The sequence below is a fragment of the Triturus cristatus genome, chromosome 6 (assembly GCF_964204655.1).
Source record: "Triturus cristatus chromosome 6, aTriCri1.1, whole genome shotgun sequence".
Taxonomy (NCBI): Eukaryota; Metazoa; Chordata; class Amphibia; order Caudata; family Salamandridae; genus Triturus; species Triturus cristatus.
In genome coordinates this window covers 1,652,866,327-1,652,893,268 of record NC_140589.1, presented here as the reverse complement: position 1 = coordinate 1,652,893,268, position 26,942 = coordinate 1,652,866,327, and the positions used below count along the sequence as shown (strand labels likewise).

Genomic DNA, 26,942 nt, shown 5'->3' with positions numbered 1-26,942 from the left:
TGAACTGATGGGGACACTCGAATACCCAAGTAGTCGAATACATCTACTTGTTCTAGTCTAGTATTGCCAGCACATATTGGTCTACTTGATACTTTCCTTCCAATTTTGTTAAAAAACATATACTTAGTTTTCCCCTGGTTTAAAAACAAACCCCTATCATTACAAAAATGTGTAAAATCATTTAAAAGTTGCTGGAGACCCTGGGGTGACTTTGAAATTAAAAGGGTATCATACACAAATAATAAAGCGGGAACTCTTTTAGTGCCTATTTTTGGTGCATCACAGCCATCCTTATCCAGGAAATTGATAACACCATTGATAAAAAGAGTAAAAAGGGTGGGCGCGAGCACACAACTCTGTCGTACACGACGTTGTACAGGAAAGTTATCTGTAACTTCATTTTTAGGACCCCACCTAACCTGTGCTGTATTAGAAGAGTGGAGTCTGATTAAGATGTCTAAAATGTTTAACGGCAGGCCCATCTCTTTTAGTACACCCCACACCTTTGCACGGGGCACTGAATCAAAAGCTGTGCGCAGATCAACAAATGCCACATATAATTTCCCACCTTTGACATCCACTTCTTTCCAATAGATACAAATAAAATAGAAAGCCTGGTCTAAAGTGCTAACTTTAGTACGAAAACCAGCTTGGAAATCACTTAAAATTTGGAACTCCGTCATCCATTCTTGGAGCCTCCCTAAGACCTGTTTGCAAAAACTTTTCTGAAGGGAGTCATTGAGGCTAATCGGCCTATAACTCGAGGGCTTAATTTTGTCACCTTTCTTAAAAATAGGCACAATTTCTGCAATCAGCTAAGATGGTGGTACAGGAGCTCCCGCCAAAACCAAATTGGATAGCATATTAATGTACGTGCCCCACAGCAAATTATCTTCTTTGTACAAATTGTTTGGAATATTGTCAGCGCCTGGGGGACGGACCATTGCACATGATGAAATTGCCAGTTGGGTTTCCTCAGATGAAAAGTCCAGGGGTTCGTATTCCCCAATCGGACCCTCATCCACTGCCTCGTCAGTCTTGCTACTTACATAGCTGTCATTAGCATAAAGGAACCCAAAATATGTCATCCATTCTTCAGGCTGAATATTATATTCTAACACTGGTCTTTCCCCTTTTAGCCAGTGAGTGGCCTCTCTCCAAAAGGTCTTTGAATCTTTATCTACAAGTGCTGTACGTAAAGTTGACCATAACAAGCCCTCCCCCTCTTTTTTAGCATTGGCAATAACCTACCTGTACTTGGCTCTACAGAGCACGATCTCAGAGTGGACCTTTCGCTTTACAGCACTAATAAGTTCCCCCTTGGACTTACTACACTCCCGATTAAACCAGGAACTTTTAGGATTTAGCTGCAGACCAGCAGAATGACAGCCGCTTCCCAGTGTCTTAACTGGCCGGCTGAGCAGTTCTCTAACTTCCCTATAGAGTTGCTCATGCCCGGGGCCTAGACTCATTACCGCCTCAGAGCTAGGGATTTTGCCTAGGTGCCTAATTAAGTCCCTAGTTTTGCTCTTAACTTTGGCTAGCGTTTCCGGATGTCCATTTTACTGACCTCAAGTTATTAGTGAGGGACAAGGCTCCTGTATAAGAACACCCCCTTATGTGGGACTGTACATTGCCTTGCAGAAGAAGAGTAAGAGCAAGAGCATTGTGGTCATTTTCAAATCTTTTCACCACAGCCATATCATCTATTATAGGCCATAGATTGGGGGTAATTAAACAATAATCTATTCTGCTTGAATTGTTTGGTCTGTTAAAAGTGTGGTCGCCATTTAAGTCTGACCTTGTTTTCCATTAGTTGCTCTCAAATCATGCTGCAGCGAAAGGGCAAGCAACTGGCCACCTCTCTTCGTCCATTTTACCTTCGGCAAATTTAGTGGCGGGATTGACCACTCCCGATCCCAGTCCTCAGTCAGATCTGGGGCAGGCAAAGCAAGAGGTTCAAACGCACAATTAAAGTCGCCAGCCACTATGGCGGGGGTGTTATCCAGGTACTTAGACAATGCATAGTCCAGTATGCGTAGAGTAGTGGTTTCTTCCGTGGCAATGTAAATGTAAATGTGCAGATATTTATATAGCGCAAATCACCAACTGGTCTCTAAGCGCTTGCTTAGGGAACCCATCCTGGTATTCCCCTGTGAGATAACCCAGCAGGGCATCCACAAGGTGAAAGCCAGGCATCCCGCCGCGAGGGGCCATTGTGGAGATTAAGCAAGCTATTGCCCAGAGTCGCAGAGTGTGAACCCATGAATCGAGTATGCACTGGAGCGAGAGTTATCGAGTCCATGGACAATTTATGGACTCAAGACCCAGCCGAGCCGGGAATTGAACCCTGGTCCCGGGCTGACCTCTGCTTCCAGGTCTGCCTACTCTAACCAGTGAGCCACACTTCTCCACAATGTCCACCCTATTATACACATTAAAAAGTTTTCCTTTCAAACCACTAGATAGAGTCAGCTCCAGCGCCAAAATATTTTGCAAATCTACATGCAGGTGCTCAATTTTGGACCCTGTAGCATTCCTCACCCAGACCAGTAAGCCTCCCGAGGGTCTACCCTGCTTTTTCTTAATAGCAGCAATATCAAAAGTGGAAAAGCCGCTTCTTGGGGGAGCGGACAGATTCCAAGTTTCCTGTAGCAAAATTATATCAAAGGAATCAATAAATGTGCACCAGGTGGGGTCTGACAATAGTTTAGAAACCCTAGCCACATTCAAGACCAGAATCCTGAGTGGTGAAGCAGTAGGACACCCAGTTTCAACTGAACAGACATTCAGGTTTATGCAGAGAGCTACATTTGTAGCTTTAGGCAAGCCACATGTTGTAGTTGTAAGCAATACATTTGTTTCTGGCGAAGAATACTGAGGGGGTGGGGAGTGGTCCTGTCTGCATCTATGCGACAAAGTGCCATCCTTCTTCAGTCACTGCTGGGGACTATTTGACCCACACGGGCCATTACGTGGATCCTCCCAAGATGTTCTCAGCAGGACTGCCCCCTCTTCTAATGGATGCGTGTACCTAATAGAGATAGAGGTGTTTGCCGGGGGAAAGCACGGAAGTCAATTGACAGGAGCCCTGAAACTATGGCCTCATCAGCAAATCTAACTACAATAGTATCATTTACTGCCCCCGGATTGTTCAGCCTCCCAACATATTTTATATCATCTCTGATGATAGAATAGCAGTGCCAAATTGATCTAAACCAATGGGTCACCTTGTTCTTTAGGGAGTCTGGGTCCTCGCGCCTCCCCATTGGAGATTTGGGGACGTCTGTGAGGTAAACTGTGTCACAGTTACCTTTAGGGTTCAACTTCCTATACGTTCCATCCCTAGTGGCACCCCATTCCTTAACCTGGGAGTATACCCCTCATCCAGAATCACCTCCCCTCTGTCCATATACCTGGGTCCTAACACCCCCAAGCTATCTCCTTGTAAAATAGATCCTGCTGCTCTTGAATCCCTATTACTAGCTGAAGAATTACACACAAGATCTTGGAGTTGACATGGCCTGCTTGACGGTAGAACACAATACGATGGTTCAACCAATCCAATGTTGTTGCCTCAAGCCCTTGCCTTTATCTATGGGTTGAACTACAGGAATGGGCACTTTGGGGGGAACATGCGATACTATACTCCCGTAGCTAGCCCTCTGGGACAGATCCCTAATCTCCTGTCTGAGAGCGACCACTTCTTCTCTCAGGGACTCCATGACAGATTTCAATACAGCCATTTTGTTCGCATAAACATTTCTGGGTTCACCAGGGGTAATGTCTCCAGCCCCAGGGTCATCACATATTAAGAAAGTCAAACCTATTCCGGCAGTCAACCTGGGTGGCATGGGGGACAGTAAAGGACTCACATGGGATATTTTGATGATCGGACTCCTTAGCTATGGACAAGCCCTTTTTCTTACCCTTAGAATTTAGCTTAAACATACATGGGATTTTTTTGGCCTGGACAACTTTTTCCGGAATTTCTAGAGGGGTAGGGTAAACAGGGGATCTATTACAGTAATTCTACTTGCCATCAGACTAACAGAATTTTCTGCCAGGATAGGAGAGATTGGTTGGCTGTCAGCTATCTCATGGCAGTCTGATAGAATTTCCTCAATGCGATCCAATGTCTCATGGCAGACAGCTCCTAGGGATTTCTTCTTCTTTTTGGTATTTTCTAGGCCCTGGACCCTTGCTTGACTCTTCCTTTTACCCATCTAGCTCTAAGCGACAAGCAGGATTATAAATAAAAATAATTTTTAAATTACTCACTGACACACTTGAATATTGGGGGGGGAAGTAGGATAGAGGTAGTGGGGCCTTATAATATAAAATTATTTATCTATCTCAGGCAGTCTATATCTATCTCAAGCATTCTCCCCTCACCCCAGTGCAGAGATGAATGCTATATAATCAGATCAGAAAATGTTAGATCCCATAACATTAGTTAGAGCACTACAAACCCCTACTACCTCCCACACAAGCCAGTATAACAGTGCCTATGGATAATTGATACCTTATGGGACAAGCCTGGGTGCTTTCTGGGCCACCAGGCAAAACAATTTTTCCAGTACCTTTAGTCCGTTGGAAGTACAGGGAGTCAAAAAGTGCAATAAAAACAGCTGTAAGGGGAGGTCGAGCTCAGGCAAAAAACCTGAGACAAGGGGGGTGGCCCTGCCCTGGCTTTTCCTGGCGATGATGGGCAAGGACGGGTCCGCCCATGGCCCGGGCTTGGCCCGGGCGCACCTGCGCGAGTTCCGCGAAGCGGGAGCTGTGAGGGGTTTTAAGTGCCTCCGGGCACACAAAACAATAACGGAGCCTCCGGGCGTGGCTGGCTGCAAGGCACTCTGGGTGATGGAGTCTCCCCCCAGAGAACTCACTACTGGCTGCTGCAAAGATGCGCGGGTCCCCAGAAGCCAGACTGTGGCTGAAGACTCGTCAATCTACGCCGTATCTCAGATTAATCCCAGGTTCTTCTACTTGGGCTCTGGTGATGAAGAGAGCCCAGGCTCTCTGGCCAATGTAGGGGACCCCATAGGGATGAATTCTTCCCCAGCACTAATACCTCGATTTTATCTCCGTTGAGCTTGAGTAAATGAACACGCATTCACTCGTCAACTATGCCCAAACAGGAGTTCATGGCCTCCGAGTTGTGCCTCTGCATGAATGACAATAAGATGATGATTTGCATGTGATTCCCGTATGAAAATAAGGTGAGCCTACAATTTTCCACCAAGTCCACCAATGGGAGCACGTAGATGTTAAATAGTGCTGGACTTAGGGATGATCCTTGACGAACTCCTGAGTTGAGCAGATCCCAGGGGTTCAAGGTTGTCTCAGTCTAAGGTACTAATCTTAGTCGCTGGAATAGGATGTCTAGGTGAGCCTAATCTGATTGAGGCCAGTAGTGACAGAAACCCATCCAGATTCAGCATATCCCATACCCTCAATTTATTACCTACTCCTGTAGGGCTTGGACCCCTAAGGCCTTTCATAGCTGACTCTCCTGCTGTACTACTTGGTGGGGGGTCCTCCTTCCCTCCTGTATTTAAAGCCAGCTAAATATCTGCTATCTTTTTAATAAAGAAAGCTGCCAGTTCCTTTCACTGAGATTGCATCAATACTGGCACTGGTATTGTCCTTGATAATATGCCCCCAAGTTTGTGAACTAGTTCCTTATAGATATTAGCCTTAATGGATTAATTTTCACTAACAGCAGCCCATTTTATATTCCTGCAGCTGTTTGTAAGTTTCAGTGGAATGGCAAACGGATTAATACTGTCATCTGGGGCCTTACCAAAGCAATTTGGACTAAAATCAGCGACAAGGGCATTGTGATCACTATCCACCCTATTGACCAAGGCCATATCAGCCATACATTTCCAAAGCCTAAGGTCTATCAATAAATCATCTATAAAATTTGAGTACAACCCGGACGGCATGAATTTTGGGGGCGGCAGTTTCCCCACCGCTACAACCTGCAGTCTTGGGGCGGCAACAGAAACTCCCCCCTTCTCAATGGATTTGCTGCGCGGGGCGGCAAACAGAAACAAGCATTGGCATAGCCAATAGGTCTCGCCTTTGGGACCTTATAAGTGTTTAGCCATGCAACAGTTGCATAACTAAATACTTATAAGGTCCCAAAAGCAAGAACTATTGGCTATGCCACGTGGCCGTGCGGCCGCAAAAGTGATCGCGATCGCGATCAAACATCAAAGCGGCCGCAAAAGTGAAAGTAATCGCGGTAAAGCATGGCGCGCGTACCCGCGCACATGCACTGTAGCTCTAGGCTGGCCTGGTAGCACTTTTTGGAGCCCTCTAAATAAGTCTCGCCAGACCAGCGCATGCGTTGGGTCAGGCGAGAACTAAAAATGCTCCCTAGCACATATAACCCAACACAACCACTCTTTACTGCAGCCGGTGCGGGGCTGCAAACGCAGAGACAGCCACAGGCGCCCATAGGGCTAGCTAATGCACTGGCATGAAAGCATGTCCAATTTAGCTGAGCTATAGGTGAAGTTACTAAGGTTTGTGTTCAGCATAGGGCCAGATTGTGCCATTACTACATGCTCTTCTAAAACCTCTGTATGTTCGATGTCGATGAGGGTTCTGATCAAGTGACTCATGGTGTCAGTCAATGTCTGATGTAGAGGAATAGCCAACCCTAGCCGATTCCCATTCTGGAGAGAGTGTATGTGGAATGCCAAATGAGCAGCAAAATCACTGCTCTCAACAGCTGGACTTTTCCTGGGGTCCCTACTTATAGGAGCTGCAGCATCCAAAAGTTGAACCTCCTTGCTCGGCTGTGACATAGGGGCATATTAACAACAACCGGCGATAATTATCGCAAAGCGCACTTAGCACTAGGATAAATATCGCCGGCTAGCGTTGATTTTTATCGCTGAGATAGCGTGCTATTAGCAATGCTTATCTCAATAGCGATAAAAATCCTCACGCTAAGTGGCTAACGTGAGATTATCGCTGGAAACCCAGCGATAATCTCACATTAGTTTGTTGATAGGGACAGACAAACTTAGCCATGATATCCTCCTTCCATAGGATATCATGGCTAAGTCAGAAAAATACCAGACGTAAAAAAGCAGCGTTAACCGCGGTTAGCGCTGCTTTTTTTGTCTCTAACAGGGTTAGCGATATTCTTGATAATAGGAGAAATGTCGCTTAGCGACATTTCTCCTATTATTTTACTCTGGAACGCCCCCTTTGCATCTCATTAGAGATGTAAGGGGAAGCGTAGAGTAAAAGGGTGCTAACATGCAAATTTGCATGTTAGCACCCTGTTGTTGATAGGGCGCTAGTTTTATCTCTGCTTTTTTGGCTTTTAAAGCCAAAAAAGCAGAGATAACGCCCTTGTTGATATGCCCCTAAGTGCTTCTATTAGAGCACTCAACATTAACCAAAAAGGGGCTGAGTAATTGGCTTTCTGCTCTGGAACTAAAACTGTCTCAGGTAACTGGGAACTGGTCAATGGCCCACTGCTTGGATTGAGAGTTAGGTCAGAAGGTGATACAATCTTATTTTGTACTGAACCGTTCACAATTAGATATGACGTGATGCCTTTGTTCTTAGGATTGTTTCATGCAGGCACAACCCCTCATCTTCCTTGATCAGTAGGTTTGGTACTTCTTCAACTAGCCCTTCAATTTCTTCTAAGGTACAGTTGGATGTCGCATGCTTAGCCTGCTTTTTAGCCTTCCCAGCTTCTCCTGAATTAACAGTAGCTTTTCATTTGCCCATTCTAATCTAGCTATGCAGCAGCAATAGCGGCCTACAAAGCCTAAGTTATTGTGTAATACACTTCTAGCCGGTTTTAAACTCAGTGGCCAATACAATCGGCACAATAAAAATAATTCACAAACCCAGCAGCACACATAAAGACAAAATTCACATTTCACAAGGGAACACAAAAACTGTCTTGTAAGTAGCTGTCAGAGTCCAAGTAAGTCTGTGGGATTCAAGAGCAAAATGCCAGTGCCAGACTTTAAGCAAAGCACCTTTCACCTCAGGAGTAGTGAATGTTTACCCTTCACAAGTCTGCCTCTGCACATAGTCAGCAATGGTGGGGCCATAGCAGAGTTCCCTAGGATGGCTAGTCCCACCAGGTCTTGGTAGTACTGGGCAAAAGATTAAGGAGTGGGTCCCGCGCCCCGGGGGGAGAGGTAGTGCTTTCTGCGTGATGACGGCGCCACTCCCTTGCAACAGCCGAGGGCGTAGCAGTGTTTCCTGGGACAGCAAGTCCTACCAGGGCTTGGTAGTGATGGCTAAAAGATTTAGTAGTGGGTACACTGTCACGGTCATCTGGTCATGCTAGACTGGAGCAAAGTCCCACAAGTTCAGGACAACTGCAATGAAGTGCAGGGTGGATACAGGGACCAGGTTAGTCCCACTGAAAAAGTTACCTTTTCATAGTCCTGTGCACAGAGCCCAGTTTGCGGTGGGGCAGGAAGAGCATTGTGGATGGTCATCAATGTAGTGCAAAGAGCACGCTGTGAATTGGCAGTCAGTCACCTCAGTAGGGCAAATATCCTGTCAGGCACTGTGGACAGGGATTGATGGAGCTTTGCGTTGGTGGTCATCGCAGGCTGGTAATGCTGTAGAGCGAGATGAAGATGTCCCTTTGGCAGTCACTTTAGCATAAAGAGTCAGGTTAATGGGAGCTCAGTGGTGGCAGTCAATGCGGGAGCAAAGATAATGGTGAGAACAGGCCCATTTGCAGTCATGAAGAGCCCAAAACGTTCTCCTTTTCTTCCAGTAGGAGCTCAATTGATGCCAAACCAAGGTCCAGGACCTGGGAGGCACTTCTAGGTGATCAGGAACTCACTCCAGCAAAGGCCAGCAGGACTCAAGTAGGTGAGCAGTTGTAAGGAGACCTCAGAAGCTTGTTAACATCCCTATAGTTCTGAACAGGAGGTCAGTCAGCTGAACCTTGGAGACACTTGATTTAGGCAGGGATGAAGCTAGCAGGTCCAGTCATCCTTCTCAGACAGCAGGACACACCTCAGGCAGCAGGGTAGTCCTCTGGCAGCAGGGCAGAGCTTTGTCTGTAATATCCACAGGTCCAGGACTGCACAGAAGAGTTGTTCTGACGGTCCGATATTTATACCTGATGCGAGCATTAAAGTGGTTGAAACCTCTAGAACGTCCCCCACATATGGCTCTGGAATTGCCTTCTTCCCTGTCCTGGCACCAGGATGTCTGGAATTGCAAAAGGTTAGTGTGAAGTTCGCTGTGGGTGTTGAGGAGACTCTTTTGTGTGGTAGGTGACAGCTCTGCCTCTTTCATCAGGTCCAGATGCCCCATCCTGTCAACACCCATTCCCCTTTGTGATACTGTCTTGGAGGAATACACAAAGGCCAGCTGTCAACTACAACTACTCATGTAACCCAGGATACAGGCTGTAGGCACCAAATGACTAGGACAATAAGAAATGCAACTTTCTAAAAGTGGCATTTTCAGAATTATGACTTCAAATCTGACTTTACCATTAAAGAGGGTTTTAAACTACAATTCATTAGAGACCAAACACAATATTGCTACCCATTGCAAATGTCATCACTTATTAAACATGCTAAGGTAACACAATGTTAATCTATGGGAAATGTAGGGCTTACAGTAGTGAAAAACAAATGTAAGAGATTTTTACTATCAGGACATGTAAAACTTAAACATACATGGCCATCATTTTAGATCCAATGCACTCTGCCCTATCTGCTATTTAGGACATATCCCAGGGATGACATATACATTTAAAAGGAAGGTTTAGGCCTAGCAAAAGGTTTATTTTGCTAGGTTGAAATGACAGTTAAAAACTTTATACAGGCTGCAATGACAGGCCTGAGACATGTTTAAAAAGGTTACTTCAGTAGGTGGCAAAATGAGTGTTGCAGGCTACTAGCATTTAATTTACAGACTATGGGTATATGTAGTAGTTCTTAACTAGTAACTTACACAACAATACAATGTGCCGATTGAGTGTATGCCAATCTTACCAGGTTTCAGACAGAGAGTGATAAAATGCACAGAGTCCTAAAAGCCAACAAAAATTGTTTCAGAAAACAGGAAGAGTGGGGGCAAAAAGGTTTGGGGGTGATCCTGCAGAGAGGGCCAAGTCCAACAAAAAAAATATATATATATTATCTACTGGCGGTCGCCAGTAGATAGTTATAGTTAGGACCCTGTTTCCATAGGAAATCCGCAACATTCTATTTGGAATAACTTTGGCGCCGGTCGATGAATCCTCGCGAAATTTTCAAAATAGGTGGGGCGCTACGCTCCGCTCCTACCCTGAAAGTCTCGGGGGGATTCGTCAAGCGGGGGCTGAGAAAAAAGGGGGGTCCCAAAACGCGTTTTTCCCATGCATTTTTCCATAGGACCTTTAGACACAGCTACAGCCCGAACGGCTGAACAGAGTTACTTGAAATTTGGCAGAGAGGTAGTCCTCAGGTCAAGGAAGTGCCTTTTGTAGGTCTGGTGTAAATCTGTTCAGTAGTTCCTGAGAAAATAGCATTTAAATCAATATATATATGTGGGCGGAGCCTAACCACACATCTCATCCTGAGATCTGATTGGCTGTCAGCACTTCATCCAAGAAGTGTTGGCAGCCATCTTGGGACCAATATACATGATAGCACCTCATTAAAAAGCATTGCAGTTAATAGAAGATTTTAAGACTTTAGTTACATTATAAATCATTTGTTGATGGTACCATACTCATTTTAGGAATTGTGGTATGTTCTAAGGTGATTTCACCATGTGAAAAAGCCTTCTGCTGGGATATCATGATTGAGAGAAAAATATTTTCTCATGCTTTTACCACAGAGGTTTGGAAGGTGATCTATAAGCTAAACTGAGAGCTTATTTTCTGTAAATTCACATTATCTTTCTCAGTCATGTGAGAATGAAGTCTGACATTCTCAGTAAAACATGTACATCCAACAAGGGCAGAGACTGTCAGTTGATTCCTTTGTGTTCTACTGCAGCTTTCCAGAGTGTTCCAAAGAACTACTAGAGCGCTAACCGTCCTACTTATGATAAATGTATGGCACACCTGAAGCCATCTTGCTTGGATTAAAGTGGTAACTCTTAAAACATTTAATTTAAAAAGGAACAAAATGAGGTGGTTCATTTTTCCATAAAAAGTATGATTAGTGCTGCATAAAGAAAAATTAGGGCACATTTTGAGTGACTTCTCAAATCCTGGCATGCAGACTGAAACATGCACTTTCAATACCAGCAGCAGTTTTCCCTGGTGAGCAGTAGCTTTACTACAGTGATCTAATGAGCAAAAAGAGTGCTAACATTCTGATTTTATGGCAAATGTGTGACACATTTGAATGCCTTCTTGATGGAATCAAAGTAAAAAACTGAAAGTATTTCCTACTGAGGAGACTGCAGTAAATGAGGAAATTAGGAAACTTCATAACAAATAAGTCTCCCAAGATGGCCACCAGAGACAAAAGAGCCCAAATGTAGCCCAAATATCACCCAGATGTAGCCCAAGTATAGCCCAATGACAGAATGTCCAAGAATGTTCTTAAAAACAACTAGAGCACTTACTGTCTTCATTATGACAAAAGTATGGCACACCTGAAGCCATCTTGATTGGAATAAACTGGTAACACTTAAAACATTTAATTTAAAAAGGAACACAATGAGGGGGTTCATTTTGCCATAGAAATTATGATTAATGCTGAAGAAAGAAAATGAGGGCACATTTTGAGTGACTTCTCAAATCCTCTTCTATTTCATTAAAAAATTCTGACATGCAGACTGAAACATGCACTTTTAATACCAGGAGCAGACTTCCATGGTGAGCAGTAGTTTTACTACAGTGATCTAATGAGCAACTAGAGTGCTAACATTCAGAATTCATGGCAAATGTGTGACATATCTGAATACCTTCATGATGGAATCAAAGTAAAAAACTGAAAGCATTTCCGACTGAGGAGACTGCAGTACATGAGGAAATTAGGAAACTTCATAACAAATAAATCTCCCAAGATGGCCACCGGAGACAAAAGAGCCCAAATGTAGCCCAAAATCACCCAGATATAGCCCAAATATAGCCCAATGACAGAAGTGTGCAAAACACTTATTATTTTGTGTTTTTGCAGTGTTATATAGTGCAAACTTGTCAGGTATTGGAGTGCTTTACATGAGCATTGGTTACATCACACAAGAACAAATTCATTTTGGTTGTAGACATGGGGAGACTAAGTGATTTGACCAGAATCACAGAATGTCGAGCTGAAGCAGAAACTTCAACCTGGTTCCCCAGTTGCAAAGTCTGCAGTTCTGGAAGTAACACCACATCCTCTCCCCTAAGTGCAACATTTAATCAAGTTGTCAACTAGATAAAAAAACATAAAGATAACAAATAATTTAAAAGTGCTTTGTCGCTATTTGAAAACTCAGAAAATATGTCCTTATTTTAGTCTTTTAGAGCACTAACCATAATTTTGATGCCAATAAGACCCTCTCATATATGTAATTTCTAAAGGAATGCTCTAGGTATTACAGTTTTGATTACATCAAGATGATGTCAGGCGCTCCACACTTTTGTAATAAATATAGAATGTTAGCAATCTAGTTGTTCATTAGGATACTGTTGAGAGGCAGAGGCCAGGGGCACGGACTCTGAAAATTGAAGGCAGGTAGGAGGGTGCAAAGGCAACAATTTAACCACACTGAGCAGGCAGGAAGGGCCGTGGAAGCACAACAGACTATGGAGGGCAGTGGAAAGGGGGGCAGGGGCAACAAACCAACAATACAGGACTTGCAAGAGAGGCTGTTGGAGGGAAGATCTATTACGGGTCAAGGAAGCTAGGGGCGGTCCTCAGAGCCCCGGGAGCCACCACAGAACTGAGCAGGAGAGTGAGTCAGGGACAAAAGGGGCACCTTAATTTGAGCCGGGGTGCCTAGGAACGCTTGCTCCAAAAATGAAGAAAACAGACATATGAGACATGGAATTGGAGGCAGAATACAATGGCAGTTTAATGAGAAGATGCAACTTCAAAGAAACCGCAGAATAGAGACCTAAAGTACAAAATACAGAATCCAGATAATCATACAGCTGTCATGATATTCTCTGTATCTCAATTAATGGACTGACAGAGAGAGAGAGAAAACACATCTATAAATGCATCATGAGAAACAAGTTACACCAAGGAAAATGTTACCTAGGGACACTCACATTTACTCTTAGAGCAAGCATTCCTGCAATTACAATACAACATCTTTTAAATGCAAAAGTAAAGAGAACAATGGTTAAACATAACATGACATTTCATATAGGTAAAATAGAATAAGATACTTCAAGCAAAGCCGAGCAAGACATTTTAAGCAAAGGAAGACAAGAGCTCCCAGTTCTTGGGGAAAACCTGCACAGCCTGTTAACCTACATACAGACGGCGAGGTTGTCCGTCGATATCTGTGGGTGCTCCCTTTTTATATCATTTTGTGGGCTCCTTTGCACGCTACATCTACCTACGTATGCTACCCAAAAGCTTCGTCTGCAGATTTTACCAGACATTTCGTCATTTACCCACTTAATGCTGACAATGGACTGGGTGAAAAGGTCAGTCTCTCAGGCCAATCGCTTATCGTAAGTTCCATAGAGCAAGCAGAAAATAATGGGTATTGTACAGGAATTCAATATATTCATGTATAAAATCTCCTCAGTTCTCCTAACTTGACGCTCTGCGGTTGCCACTTCCTTAAAAGCGGGAAACCTGCCCAGGAAGCAAGTACCAGTCCAGGATGCAGCCTACTGTATGTCGACAGCTTCAGGGGGATGTTGAACTTTGATTCCGAGCACGGAGCACTCGGGTAGGGTGGGGGCTACTAGTTTGGAGCAGAAGGCCTCGCAGACCTGCCTTCAGACTGCTATACACTAAAATTGCAGAGCTATGGTCAATTTAACAAAGAGGCCTACATATTGAACAGAAGGGCCTACACAGGGGTTTTATGCTGGCTGAGTGGTAAGGATGTCTCAGGATAATTATATAGCAACACAGGACCCGCTGGTCAATTTAATACGGCCTACAAATGCGGCTGGCAGGGCAAGGACAAGGGTCTCATACTTCAGGTGTGGACAGAACGGGCCAGGGGCCCCCTGTGATACAAAATCTACCCTCCTTCAAGGCTGTGGCAATGTAATAGACCATTGTGGGCAGAAGGAAGAGGCAATGGTAGTACAACCATACATGCCAACAGACCCGATTCAGCCAGGAAACGTCCAATGTTTTTAAGCTCAAATGGGCTTTATTTGATCTGTCTCCTGTCTACAATATCCTCTTTTTCAATGTAACTCAAAGGGGAAAATCAATACCCCAGTTTTTTTTCAAAATCTCCCTCTTACCAAGTTCAAAATGTTCGCAAGTATGGTACATTGGATCATGGAAGGAAATGGGATAGGGACATGGACTTGGATAACAGAGGACAGGAGAGACATGGAGAGGTGCACCAAACTGACCCTGCAGGGCAGGCATCAGGGTTTGCAGCAGCACAATACACCACACAGGGCATGAAGGACGGGAGTGCAGCACAACAATCCATAGAAAGCAAGAGGGAGGGGACAGGACCATGCACATGGATAACAGAGAACAGAGGGGCAAGAGGCAATGGTAGCTAGCTGACCATAATGGACAGACAGGAGAGAAGGCTGCAGCATAACAGACCATAAAGGGCAGGAGGGACGGATCAGGGGCATTACAATGGAACAGACAAGCCAGGAGGGAGGGAGTAGGGGTCTGCACATGTAAACAGAGGGCTGGGGGCAAGGGGTCAGGGCAGGAGCAGCAAGATGGCCATGGAGGTCAGGCAGGATGGGCACTAGAAGCAAGACACAACATGAAGAGCAACAGTGAGACTGTGATGGCATACACACAGACCATGGAGGGAAGGTGGGAGGGGGTCAGGGGCAGCTAACTGACCACACAGGGAAGGTGGGAGGGGCCATGGCAGCACAGAAGACCATGCATGGCAAGTGGGAGGGTTAGTGGCAGCACAATGGCTATGATGGGCAAGAAGGAGGGTGCAGGGGCATGCACAAAGGACGATGGAGGATAGAAGGGAGGGTCAGGACCTGTGCACAGACAAGAAAGTTCAGGGGAAGGGGCCTCACAACAGACCACACGGGGCAGGCAGGAGGAGCAGTTGCAGCACAACAGACCAGGGAGGGCAGAAGGGTGTGGCAGTACAATGGACCATGTAGGACAGGAGGAAGAGGATAGAGGCATGGCATGTGGACAGGCAGGGTGGAGGTGGCAGGGACAGGTTACAGTCATCTGACAATGCTAGGCAGGTGGGAGGGGAGTGGCAGCTCAACAGAACACTTAGAGTAGATAGGAGTGGCAGGTCCATGGGACATGGTGGGCAAAAAGGATGGAGCAGGGGCATGCACAAAGACATCGGAGGGCAGGGGGAAGGAGAATAGGGGCAGCAAGCTAAGCACAGAGTTTAAGCAGGAGGTCAATGATGGGGCATAGAATTGGGCAATGGAGGGCAGGAGGAGTGGACTGGTACATCATACTAAATTGAGGGCAGTGGCAGCACATCAGACCATGCATGGCAGGAGGGAGGAGGCTAGTCCATGGATTCACACAACAGAGGATAGGGAGGAGGGGGATGGGGCAGCAAGCTAACTGTTCAGAGAAGGCGGGTATTAGAAACTTTATTGTTTTTAAAACATTTTGTCTGTGCAAACTACTTAAAATATGAACAAGTATGCAGCATAATCTCACTTTTATTCAGGAAGAAGAAGACGTTAGTGACTGTGACTCCGGGCTCACTTGGCAAAAACACCCCCTGACCCTCCACCCCCTATCGCAAAATGTAATGCCCGTGAAAAGGGTAGGTGAACACAGTGTTATATAGAACATAGTCCTGAGAGCACGATTGAAAATGAAAACTAGATATAGTGTATGGTATAAACTATGCACCAAAAAGTGTGATATAAGATGAACCAGGCGTGAAATATAATATGCAATACTTTGTGCGCAATGACAGATTCATTGGAGAGCGCGAGATAGCACAGGCACTAGCGTGTGCTATGCGATATGCGCCTTGGAGTGTAATATGCACAGGGCAGTGTTGTGTAACCTAACTAGTCTCTAAAGTTGTAATATAAAATATGTGCTGGGGAGTGTAACGTTGCATATGCACTGTGACAAAGATATGGATCCCAAATTGTAATATGTATGGCATAGCACTGTGCGTTATAACATAGGCATCGAGGAAGGCACGTTAGATGGGGCAATATAACCCGTGCGAAGACAAGTGTGGCATGACATTTTCACGGGGTGGTGTTACAGTGCACATGGGCTAGAGAGTGTCATAGCATATGCACTAGCTAGTGGAATACAATACAGAGGTGTGTGGCACTCGGCAGGCAATGGTGGGTGTAACACAGCATTGGGCTCTGTCAGGAGCGCGCTGTGACTCGCAAGTGATGTTCGTCCCCTTTCCAGAGAGTAAAATAAAAAGTATTACACATCCGGCAGTGGATGTGTGTTTTATTAACTGTGAGGGGGGTTTCTTGCATAGTTTTGGTCGAATTTTTGTCGAATCCCCTTTGAATGGCTTGGTGTGCATGTGTATTAAATGTGCCCGTCAATAGCTACCCATGTTTGTATAAATAAACGACAAGGGTGTCTACCGGGATTAGGCACGGTAGAGCATCAGACATGTCAGAGCTTCACTAGTGGTGTAAATACATTCCACGTGGATTAATTGCATGCATAGTCGCCTTTTAATGAATATCACGCAAATCGTCATGGTGATAGGTACGTACGGTTTGTCCAGCATGTCCTAGGTGTGTCTATAAATATATATTTTTTAAAAATAATAAAAAACAGTGGCCGGCCCTGGGGATTGGGGTCAAAAAAATATAATTAGGAGACAGGCCCTGGGGGATGGGGTCATCAGGGCCAATAAATTAGAATAAGAAGGGGAACCACACAGCCCCCCTTCTTAAAAAAATAAAATAAATAAAAGACTGGCATCGTGCCGGGGGCCATGCCCCCTCCATGCAGCACTCTGCAAACGCGCCCCCAACAGGCATCTCCAGTATGCGCCAGGGAGCTGCGCTGCAGACAGGTGTTCTGAGGCCAAGCCCCTTTTTACACCTCTCTGCAACGCAGCTCTGTGGCGCTTACTGGAGGTACCTAGTGGTCTAGTGTGACCCTAGGGACCCTTAGGATTCAAGGGGACTTAATCTCTCAACTTAGAACAGCCACAGGGCGCGTTTACACAGTGGTGAAGGGAGGGGACGGGGCCTGAGGTGACGTGTGCAAACACGCACCATGGCACGTTTTAAATTGGGGATATAATTTCCCTTCAATACTGAGGGCCCCTGGGGGCTAACTAGCCCACCAAGTGCTTCCAGTAAGCGCCACTGAGCTGCATTGCAGAGAGGTGGTCCAGGCCGTGCCACTTTTTACACCTCTCTGCAACGCAGCTCTGTGGCACTTACTGGAGGTACCTAGTGGGCTAGTTGGACCCTAGGGACCCTCAGGACTCAAATGAACTTAATCTCCCAACTAAAAACGGACACAGGGCGTGTTTACACAATGGTGAAAGGAGGGGACGGGGCCTGAGTTAACGTGTGCAAAAACGCCCTGTGGCCTGTTTTAAGAGGTAGTTTTAATCCCCATGCCCTATTATATACTAGGGGCTTACGCAGGAGGTCATGCTAATCACAGGGGGACCCCAACGCATAATGTTCCCTAGTGTATGTAGGTGTTTTCACTGTATTCTAAGTGTCTTTTAACATAGCACTGGCTCTAGGACTGGTTAGTCAGACTCAGTTACCACCAGTATCCGTCTGAAAAAGTTGAGGGTACAGGATGATTTTGCAACAAGGCTTCTTTCTGCTCTTCTTTTTGTTCTTTCTGCACGTTATCCTTCTTCCTGCACTTATCTTCGTATTTGAGGACTTCTGTTGCTTCTTTCTGCACTTCTTTTGTTTCTTTCTGTGCATTTTTTCTTCTTTCTTCACATGTCCTATCTCTGTAGGCATAGTTAGAAATTAGCATTTAAAAAACCTTTGAAATTAACAGAAAAAACCATAGGTTTCAGGCACGTTATAGTTAGGAATTAGCATTTAAAAAACCTCAGAAATTCACTGAAAAAAACATAGGTTTCAGGGGTGTTATAGTTAGCTGGACTTTTCACTTGTACAAAACCATTGAAATTCCCCCGTTATAGTTAGTTCAGCTAGCTATAACTCGCGCGCCCGCAATGCACTGCTGATGACATCACATATTACATCACTCATGACATGGTCAGTGACATCACTCATGACATCACTGATGACATCTCAAATGACATCACTGATGACATCACTGATGACATCATCCTTGTGATAGAGTGGCAGACCTCCTCTCACCCTAATATAACCTTTGATACACACATTCAAAAATAGAGACTAAAATTTTCAAAACAATGGACATACCAATACCAGTTACAACAACCTCTTCAGTAATTCTAAGATCCACATACACATCCACTCATTCACCAACAGTCCAATACAGTCACTCATACATGTACTCACTCATCATATGTACTCATACACCTATACATCCTGTTACACAATGCCACTCATCCATAGTTACTCACACACATAGTCACTCATGCTAATAAAGAATCAAACATACATTTACTTGCATATACAGTTATACACACACCACCACACTTCTACGGAAACTTACACATACTTAGTCTTTTAAACAATCACTTATAGAAACACATACTTATTCATACAGGAACTTTTTCAATCTCTCACTCTCACATATACTCACATATATACACCAATAGTCACATATACTAGTTTAAAACATATGTAGTTACTCATAAAGACACTATTGAGACAGTCATTCACTCACTAACACACCCATACACACACTCATCCACCCATACAGTCCTGCACACATACTGTGTTCAACACATACAAACAGTGAGTCACTCATTCATGCACCTATGCACTACGTAATACCCCCACCGAACCATGCAGACACTCAGACTGATACTCAAAAAACCAACTAATAACCTATATAGACACCCATGTAGCTACTCACCAACCCATGCAGCCACTTATACACAAAGTGAGAGACTGATACAGATATTTACATATTTAAACATTACTCACTAAGCCATGTATTCACTATGATACACTTAATCAGTCAGTTACACAATCAATTTTTCAAAAACAAATCATCCATTTAGACACTTATATACCCATTTATTCTTCCATCGACCTTGAGATATACATATATAAAACATATTTAATTTTCAGAATAACACACATTCACTGGATGATGTCAACAGTGATGTCATGAGTGATGTCACTGACCATGTCATGAGTGATGTAATATGTGACGTCATCAGCAGTGCATTGCGGGCGCGCGAGTTATAGTTAGCTGAACTAACTATAACGGGGGAATTTCAATGGTTTTGTACAAGTGAAAAGTCCAGCTAACTATAACACCCCTGAAACCTATGTTTTTTTCAGTGAATCTATATATATATATAACCATTTTGTCACTATTCGAGCTGCAGTAGAAGTAGACTGTTACTTTGGGAATAGCAATAGTCTAACTCTAATGTGGGTGTGTTCTTTGTATCAGCATGTCTCTCCCTCAACCCCATTTGAAATTGCTGTTAATCCCATCCATTCTGTAGTAATTGTCACACATTTTCCCACCACTCCCAATTGTCCCTCACATATTTACTTCTAAAATCTATTCTTCTGTGTGCATAGATCTCTGACACTGGGGATAAGACCTCTGCACTGAAAAGACAGACGAGGCAGAGGTTGAAATCTCCTGCCATACGTTTGTGAATTGCATTTTGGAGTAAGGGAGGTAGTACTACTTGAGTACCACATCACATACTTTAAAATGCCTTTTGTCAAATGGGCCCATTATGTATTATAAAGAGCAAGGAAAGTACCATTAGTCAAAACCTGTTGGGATTCAAAGATTACTATCTATGAAGAAATTATGTGTTCTCTCCAAAGAACTCCAAGCAAATGGAACAGAAGTGATGCAATTTCACTACATTAGTCTTGCATCATTAAGAAAGAAAATGGTATGCTATAAATAGCCACTTTTGAAGTGTCAGTCTACATGTCTGCCAATGATTTTTTCAAAGGAGCCATTAAAAAAGGAGCATTTTATATCAAAATTAGTTATATGTAAGACCATTTTGGAGTTTTCCACAAAGCCGTTGGTATGACTGCACATTTACATCTTTATCCAATTCTGTTCTGCCACCTTGCACAGTGCCTACACTATGCACATTTTCCAGTACCAAAATAGTCCTAAGGAGGCAGAGGGGCCTCCTCAGAGTCCTCAGGGGCGGGGCGGCCTGGTCCTCGCAGCCAAAGGTAAGGGCAACGAGATCTAGGGGCGACTGGAAGTCAACAGGCCGGCTTCCATGTCCTTTTCCAGTGTGTCCAGAGGCCGGAAGGTGGCCCTGTCCATGCTGGGCGTGCTTACTGCTGGCGGGGCTGGCTTAGCCCTGGCTCTACTCAGATCGGTAAAAGCCAGTGATTTAGAGCTGCATCCTCCAAAGTATCTTTGAATCCACAACGGTCCTTTTTCTGCCTTCGATCACAGCAGTCTTCGTCGTAGTTACCAGGTATACAAACAGGTGTGTGCTGCCTGCCACAGCATGGAATACCTGGCCTTCCGAAATCTGGTGGGATTCTGTCTAGGGGTGGGTGGAAATTGCGAAATTCACTTTCGCAAATTATCGCGAAAATGTTAAAAATCTCCGCAAACACGCGGAAATATCGCGAAGATGCAGAAGTTTTTTTCCCGCCCGTTCGCGGTATTTTCAGCGTGGTCGCGGCTCGCCAACTTACCCATGCGGTTGCTCGCGGGCGCGGCCATCTTGTTTTCACTTGTCTCACGGTGCATGATCGCGAGAAGAAAGACGTGATCGCATGACGAATGACGTTACTTCGGGCGCGAACTGTCGCGAGACAGTGCAAATGGCTACCAACAATCCAACATCTCGTGGAGAACGCGAGCGGATCGGGAAAACTTGTCGGAGAACGCGGGGATTCAGGTAAGGCGATCGCGCGCACGCGAGAATGTATTATTTGACAGCGCGAGCAAGCAAAAAATTTCCGGTAAAATGCGGATTGCGGAAATTTTTACATTTCCGTGCTCTCCGCGCAACACGAAAATGTCAAATTATCGCAATTTCCGCGAGCGGAACGGAATTTTAGCCCAGGCCTAATTCTGTCGCACAGAAGCGGAAGCAAAGGCTTTAGCAGAGGAGTGTGAAGTGATAGACGGCCCTGATAAAAATGGAAATATGTTTACCCGGCCAGGCAAGCTGCCTGATTACTTCCCCAAGCCATATCCTAATCTGGAGGCAGCCCGGTCAGCGAACAATGGGTCATTGCCCCTGGATCTGAGCTACATTGTCCATACTAGGCATGGTGGTGAGGATTACGTCTTCTCTCTTTTGACTGGCTACTGTGATCCTCCCACAGGGGTCACCATACAAGAAGGCTTGTATTACAACCCCTACTTTCCTGGCCAGGCTGTTGGCATGGCACCGCCTATTTACAATGAGATCCTGGAGTTTGATGATGGCACCACAGCTACCATGTCTCAGGTCGCTAAGGATGTATGCACGTTCCTTAGTTGGGCAGCAGAGCCAGAATATGACCAGTGCAAGCGCATGGGACTGAAGGTTCTGATGATTGGTGCCATCCTTATTCCCGTGGTGAACTATTTGAAGAGACACAAGTGGTCCGTATTGAAGAGCAGGAAGATTGAATATAGGCCACCTAAGTAAAACGTCCAAAGCACACCACCTCAGCACTCAAATACACCATTATTTGGCGCCCTATGCAGTTGGTTACACCGCCGTGGTGCAGATGACTATATAAAGCCTTTCACATCCATTTAAATCCCCGAGCAGGAGGTCGCAGAGTCACAAGGAACTTATATCTGTTAATATTATTATTGTTCATGGCTCTGCTGTTTTTCTTCTTTTACTTGTCATCCTCACTGATGTTGTCTACAAAACCCAGGCATCACCTGGCTTCGAACAGAAGGGACTTGGGAGGAGGAGAGAATGTGGGGTCACAGGCAAATTTAATGTGTTCTTCTTTTGATTCTCATAAGAGGGAGGCAAATAAATTCAACAGTGTCTTTTAAATCCCCCCCCAAAAAAATAGTCCTTTAGCCATACTTAATGACAAGCTCCAATATTTCTCATGTCCTAATTAATAATGTATTTTTATCCTTGTTTGACATAGGTCCTGCATCAGATCAGATGTGTCAGGGCAACCTTCATAGGTACATGGCATTTCCTTTGAATTATGGGGAAAGAAATGCTGCTACGTAATTGAAAATGTATGGGACTGTAAGTTACTGTAGTTCTTCAGCAAGCATGCATTCTAGTTGTTGGACTTAGCCCTTTCTGCATGGCCATCCCCAGCTTTTAGCCTTCCTCCTATTTCTTTCACTGAATTTGTTTATGTTGTCCTTAGGACTCCTTGCACTTCTAACCAGTGCTAAAGTGCTTGTGCTCTTGCCTCTAAACATGGTAACACTGGCTTCTGACTAATTGGCATATTTATTTACTTATAAGTCCCTAGTAAAGTGGTAATACATGCACCCAGGGCATGTAAATTAAATGTGACTAGCGGGCCTGCAGCACTGATTGTGACACCCACTTAAGTAGTATTTAAAGATGTCTCAGGAATGCCAATGCAGCCTGTGTGTGCAGTATTAAACTGCCATTCGACCTTGCAAATTAAACCTTTTGTAAGGACTAAACCTTATTTTTTATTACATATAGATCACCCCTAGGTTAGGTCCTGGACAGCAAGAAGGCAGGGTGTAATGTATTTAAAAAAGTATGGTATGTACTGTTAAGTTTTACCTGTCTTGTTAGTGAAAAACTCTTACATTTGTTTTTCACTACTGCAAGGCCTATCTCTCTAATAGGATAACATTGGAGTTACCTTACTACGTTTTATAAGTGTAATTTTCAAATGGGAACATGTAACTCCTACATATTTGGTGTCTCTTGAATTATAATGAAAAATTCTAACTTATGGTGAAGTCGTATTTTAAATTACAATTTTGAAAACACCACTTTTAGTAAGTTGGCATTTTTTTTCCTTAGCCAGTTGTTGCCTGCAGCCTGTCTCTGGGTCACATGAGGGGCTGTAGTTGACTGTTGAGCTTTGTGTATTCCTCCTAAACAGCCACACACAGTGGGGAGCTTATGTTTGACTGAATGGGTCATCACTGGCAGGGAGGGATGGAGGAGCCCAGCCCGACTTACACTTGAATGGATTGTGACCTGTCTTTACATAAAGGGCCGCATACCCCCTGTAGCTAGTCTGGAGCTAGGGCCAGGAAGGCACTTCAAAGACATGCCTCGAGAAGCTGGCCTCCTGATTTGAATCATAAAAGGCTCACCAACATCCTGCAACAGTCCCCGGACCCAGCTGAAGTGCATTCCTGACCCCCAGGTGGTGTACCTCAGGTCCTGGACCCTTGGTGTGGCTCAGAGAGCTGTATATTTCTGTTATTAGCTCTTTGCTACCGTGAATAGTCCCTTTTGCACCAAGATCTTGCTGCTCGCACCACGATTCAATGTGAAGATCCGTCAGCTGCCTCTCTGCTCAACAGCATCGACCACTAGCTGGGGACCACCAGCATGAAGCTCCAACAACGCCCACCCCCAAAGCCTGACCAGCTTTTTGCAATATGCTGACAGCCTCCCATGATGATCTTCCTGCTCCTCGTGTCCCCCTTAATTGTGAATGGGCTCTTGGCATGAATTTGAAAAGGAAATCTTCAGCGGGCCTTACCTGGTGACTTAAGCCGACTCGCGCTCCATCCCGGCCAGCCTAAAAATGTGACTTTGACCAGATCGATCAAGCATTGCCAGATACCCCAAGTTGGTGCTTTGTGCTTTTTGGCGCTATTTTCACTAAAATCTTAAAAAATTCATTACTCTGGTTCTACTGATTGAATTTTTGTAGTTGTCTCTTTTTAATTTATAAATTTTGCTCTATTTTTAAAACATATGTGGTATCTTTTAGTGGTGTGTTTTCGCTGTGCTACTATTTGAAGTGTTGCACAAATACTTTACACATTGCCTCTAAGTTAAGCCTGACAGCTCTGTGCAAAGCTACCAGAGGTTTGGACACAGGTTAATTTAGGGTTGGCGTGTGCTTGGGGTTAATGTAGAGTTGGTTGCTGCTTGACTAGGGTTTACACCCCAGTCAACCAACAACTCAAGTTCTTACAGTAATTTTTTCTAATGTCCTGTTAGCAAGCATTGTATTTTCCAAGGTGCCATAGGTGTCACCATAGGTGTTTTTTTCCGGCTAGTGTACTTTACAAGCCTCCACAATGTTAGTACTTATTCATGTCTAATTACATAATGGGTAGTCTTCCACCTTCAATTACCATGAATACCTAGCAAACACACATTAGAAGTTCTATAATGTCCTAGATGACCGAGTTGGCACATTAATAATACACTTAGTAGCACAATGCATGATGTATACCAGATTAAGAATAGTTTGGCCTTAGTACAGTCTCCGAAGAAAATGGGCTCTCTGTGGTACTAATGGAATTACATTCTACCTGTGCATTACTTCAAAAGGAGAAGGCATCAGCAAATACATAACAATGGCAGTGCCTTGGGGTTGGAGTACAAGAAGGCAGACCCAGCAAACATATTCTGTCTGTCTTTCTCCCTCATCCTCTGCTCATATGCTCTATTCATTAGCAACAACTTCATTTTTCGGGTCTAGACTCTGTTGGAGCTGGATGCCTGCACCCTTTCAGAGATGCCAACCTCCCATTAAAGAGGATCCATCTTCACTGCCTCAGATCCTAGGAACTAGGCTCCAGGCACCCCTCACAACTCACTGATAGAAGGAAATAAAATGGGGTAATGACCAATAAAAATGTGTTAGTGTGATAGGCAGCAGCACCGAAAGCCGCTTTAGAAAGAGCAGTGGGATCCACTCAGATTTATCAGGTATGTACAAGATTCATAGGATTGCATGACAAACAGCTATGGTAGGACTGTTCTCAGATATCTTTCCTAAAGTATATAGAAAAAATAAAATCTACAGTAGTACATTAGTACTATAAGAAGAAATGGAACCATATCAAGTGTTTTATTAAAGAAACTGAGCAACAAAGCCACAAAAGAGAGACTAAGGGCCTCATTACGATGACGGACAGACCCAAGTCCGTCCACCATCGTCTCAGAATGGGGATCGGCCAGCAACGAGCGGCCTACCCACACTCCGAATTACAATATGACCACCACCCCGACGGTCGCATTGCCTACATTTTGTATTGCGGCGGTGATGCGGTCAGCTTCCCCGGCCACAATACAAACAAGCATTGGCATAGCCAATAGGTCTCGCCTTTGGGACCTTATAAGTGTTTAGCCATGCAACAGTTATATAACTAAATACTTATAAGGTCCCAAAAGTGAGACCTATTGGCTATGCAAAGTGGCCGTGTGGCCGCGAAAGGGAAAGTGATCGCGATCACGATCAAACATCAAAGCGGCCGCGCGGCCGAAAGTGAAAGTAATCGCGGTAAAACGCGGCGCGCGTGCCCGCGCACATGCACTGTAGCTCTAGGCTGGCCTGGTAGCACTTTTTGGAGCCCTCTCAATAAGTCTCGCCAGACCAGCGCATGCGCTGGGTCAGGCGAGACCTAAAAATATGGTGTTTACATATCCCTGCACTACGTGGCAGGCACCAGGCGGTGCCTGCTACATGGTACAGGGACCTGTAGGGGGCACCATAGGTGCCAGGGCCCATGTACCAGCCCCATGGGGTAGCGGGCCCCCAAATCCGTTTCCGCCTTCCATTTGGCTTTGGGTTGACTGTTGCAGAACGACCAGTGGAAACGGATATTGTAATCCCCACGGCGGTGCCTGACAGGCACCGCCTCCATTCCGGGAATAGAGGACAGTCCACCAGGTGGTCACGTTGGGACCATGTCGGCCGGCCTTTCTGACCACCAACACACCGCCTGCCCTCGTAATGTGGGGGGCAAGTGATTCAGTCACTGTCACCCCGCCATCGTAATCAGGCCCTAAGTTGTGTGCAATAGTATAATGCTGTAAATGTCTTGTAAGAGAGTAGACACAGAAAGATCAGTAATACATACAAATATTACCATGCCTATTATAACACTATGAATGCATAAAATAACAAGCTCCATAGAAATGAGATGAGCAGGCCACATAAAATGTTAGAAAGAAAATGCGGTTCGAAATATGGGTCACTTTTTTGAGACACAGTGACTTGTTGCTTTACTATGATTACTGGAACGGTTTATATACTTCCATATCCTCTTAAAATACTGGACTACTGCATCGATGTTATTTTTCCATGTATTGATGAAAGGTAGCTGAGAATAGTCCTACCCTATCAGTTTGTAAAGCAAATGCCTGATCCTTGTAGGTACCTGATGTATGCCTTGAAAACCTAATTATTCTATTGGATGAAACGTGTTGACTGGCTTTGAAACCTAAGACTTTGGATTCTCTAAAAAATTAAGATGTGTTTGATTGTATTAATTTCAAAGAGACTTAGACTAGTAAATTGGATTGGATTGGCATTTTGATGTTTTTGTACAACAGGTATTAATTGGTCGAAGGATTTCTCATTTGACTTGACGTAGTACACCTGGGATGAACCGGATGTGAATCACCTCCTAGTCTAACTCTTTGATACTTGCATTCTTGATACGATTCACCATAGCTTTTACAGACCCTCTTCCTACTCTAGGGTCTGCGCATAAGTGATTACTTTTGCCATAGCTGTTGTTTTTGCATACTGGCATATGGGCCGCATTAACGAACACCGGAGCATCATCAGGTGCTAAAAGACGAAT

General features: G+C 44.6%; 1 protein-coding gene across 1 annotated transcript in view; it reads left to right on the top strand.

The window, feature by feature from the left end:
• LOC146821765 (uncharacterized) overlaps positions 1 to 21,955 on the top strand; it is a 160,010-nt gene extending 138,055 nt beyond the window's left edge. Inside the window, exon 2 of the mRNA XM_085609910.1 lies at positions 21,278 to 21,955. Within this exon, the coding sequence (XP_085466036.1) occupies positions 21,278 to 21,840 (563 nt within the window). The 3' untranslated portion in view covers positions 21,841 to 21,955. The remainder of the gene's footprint in view (positions 1 to 21,277) is intronic.
• The last annotated feature ends 4,987 nt before the right edge of the window (positions 21,956 to 26,942 follow it).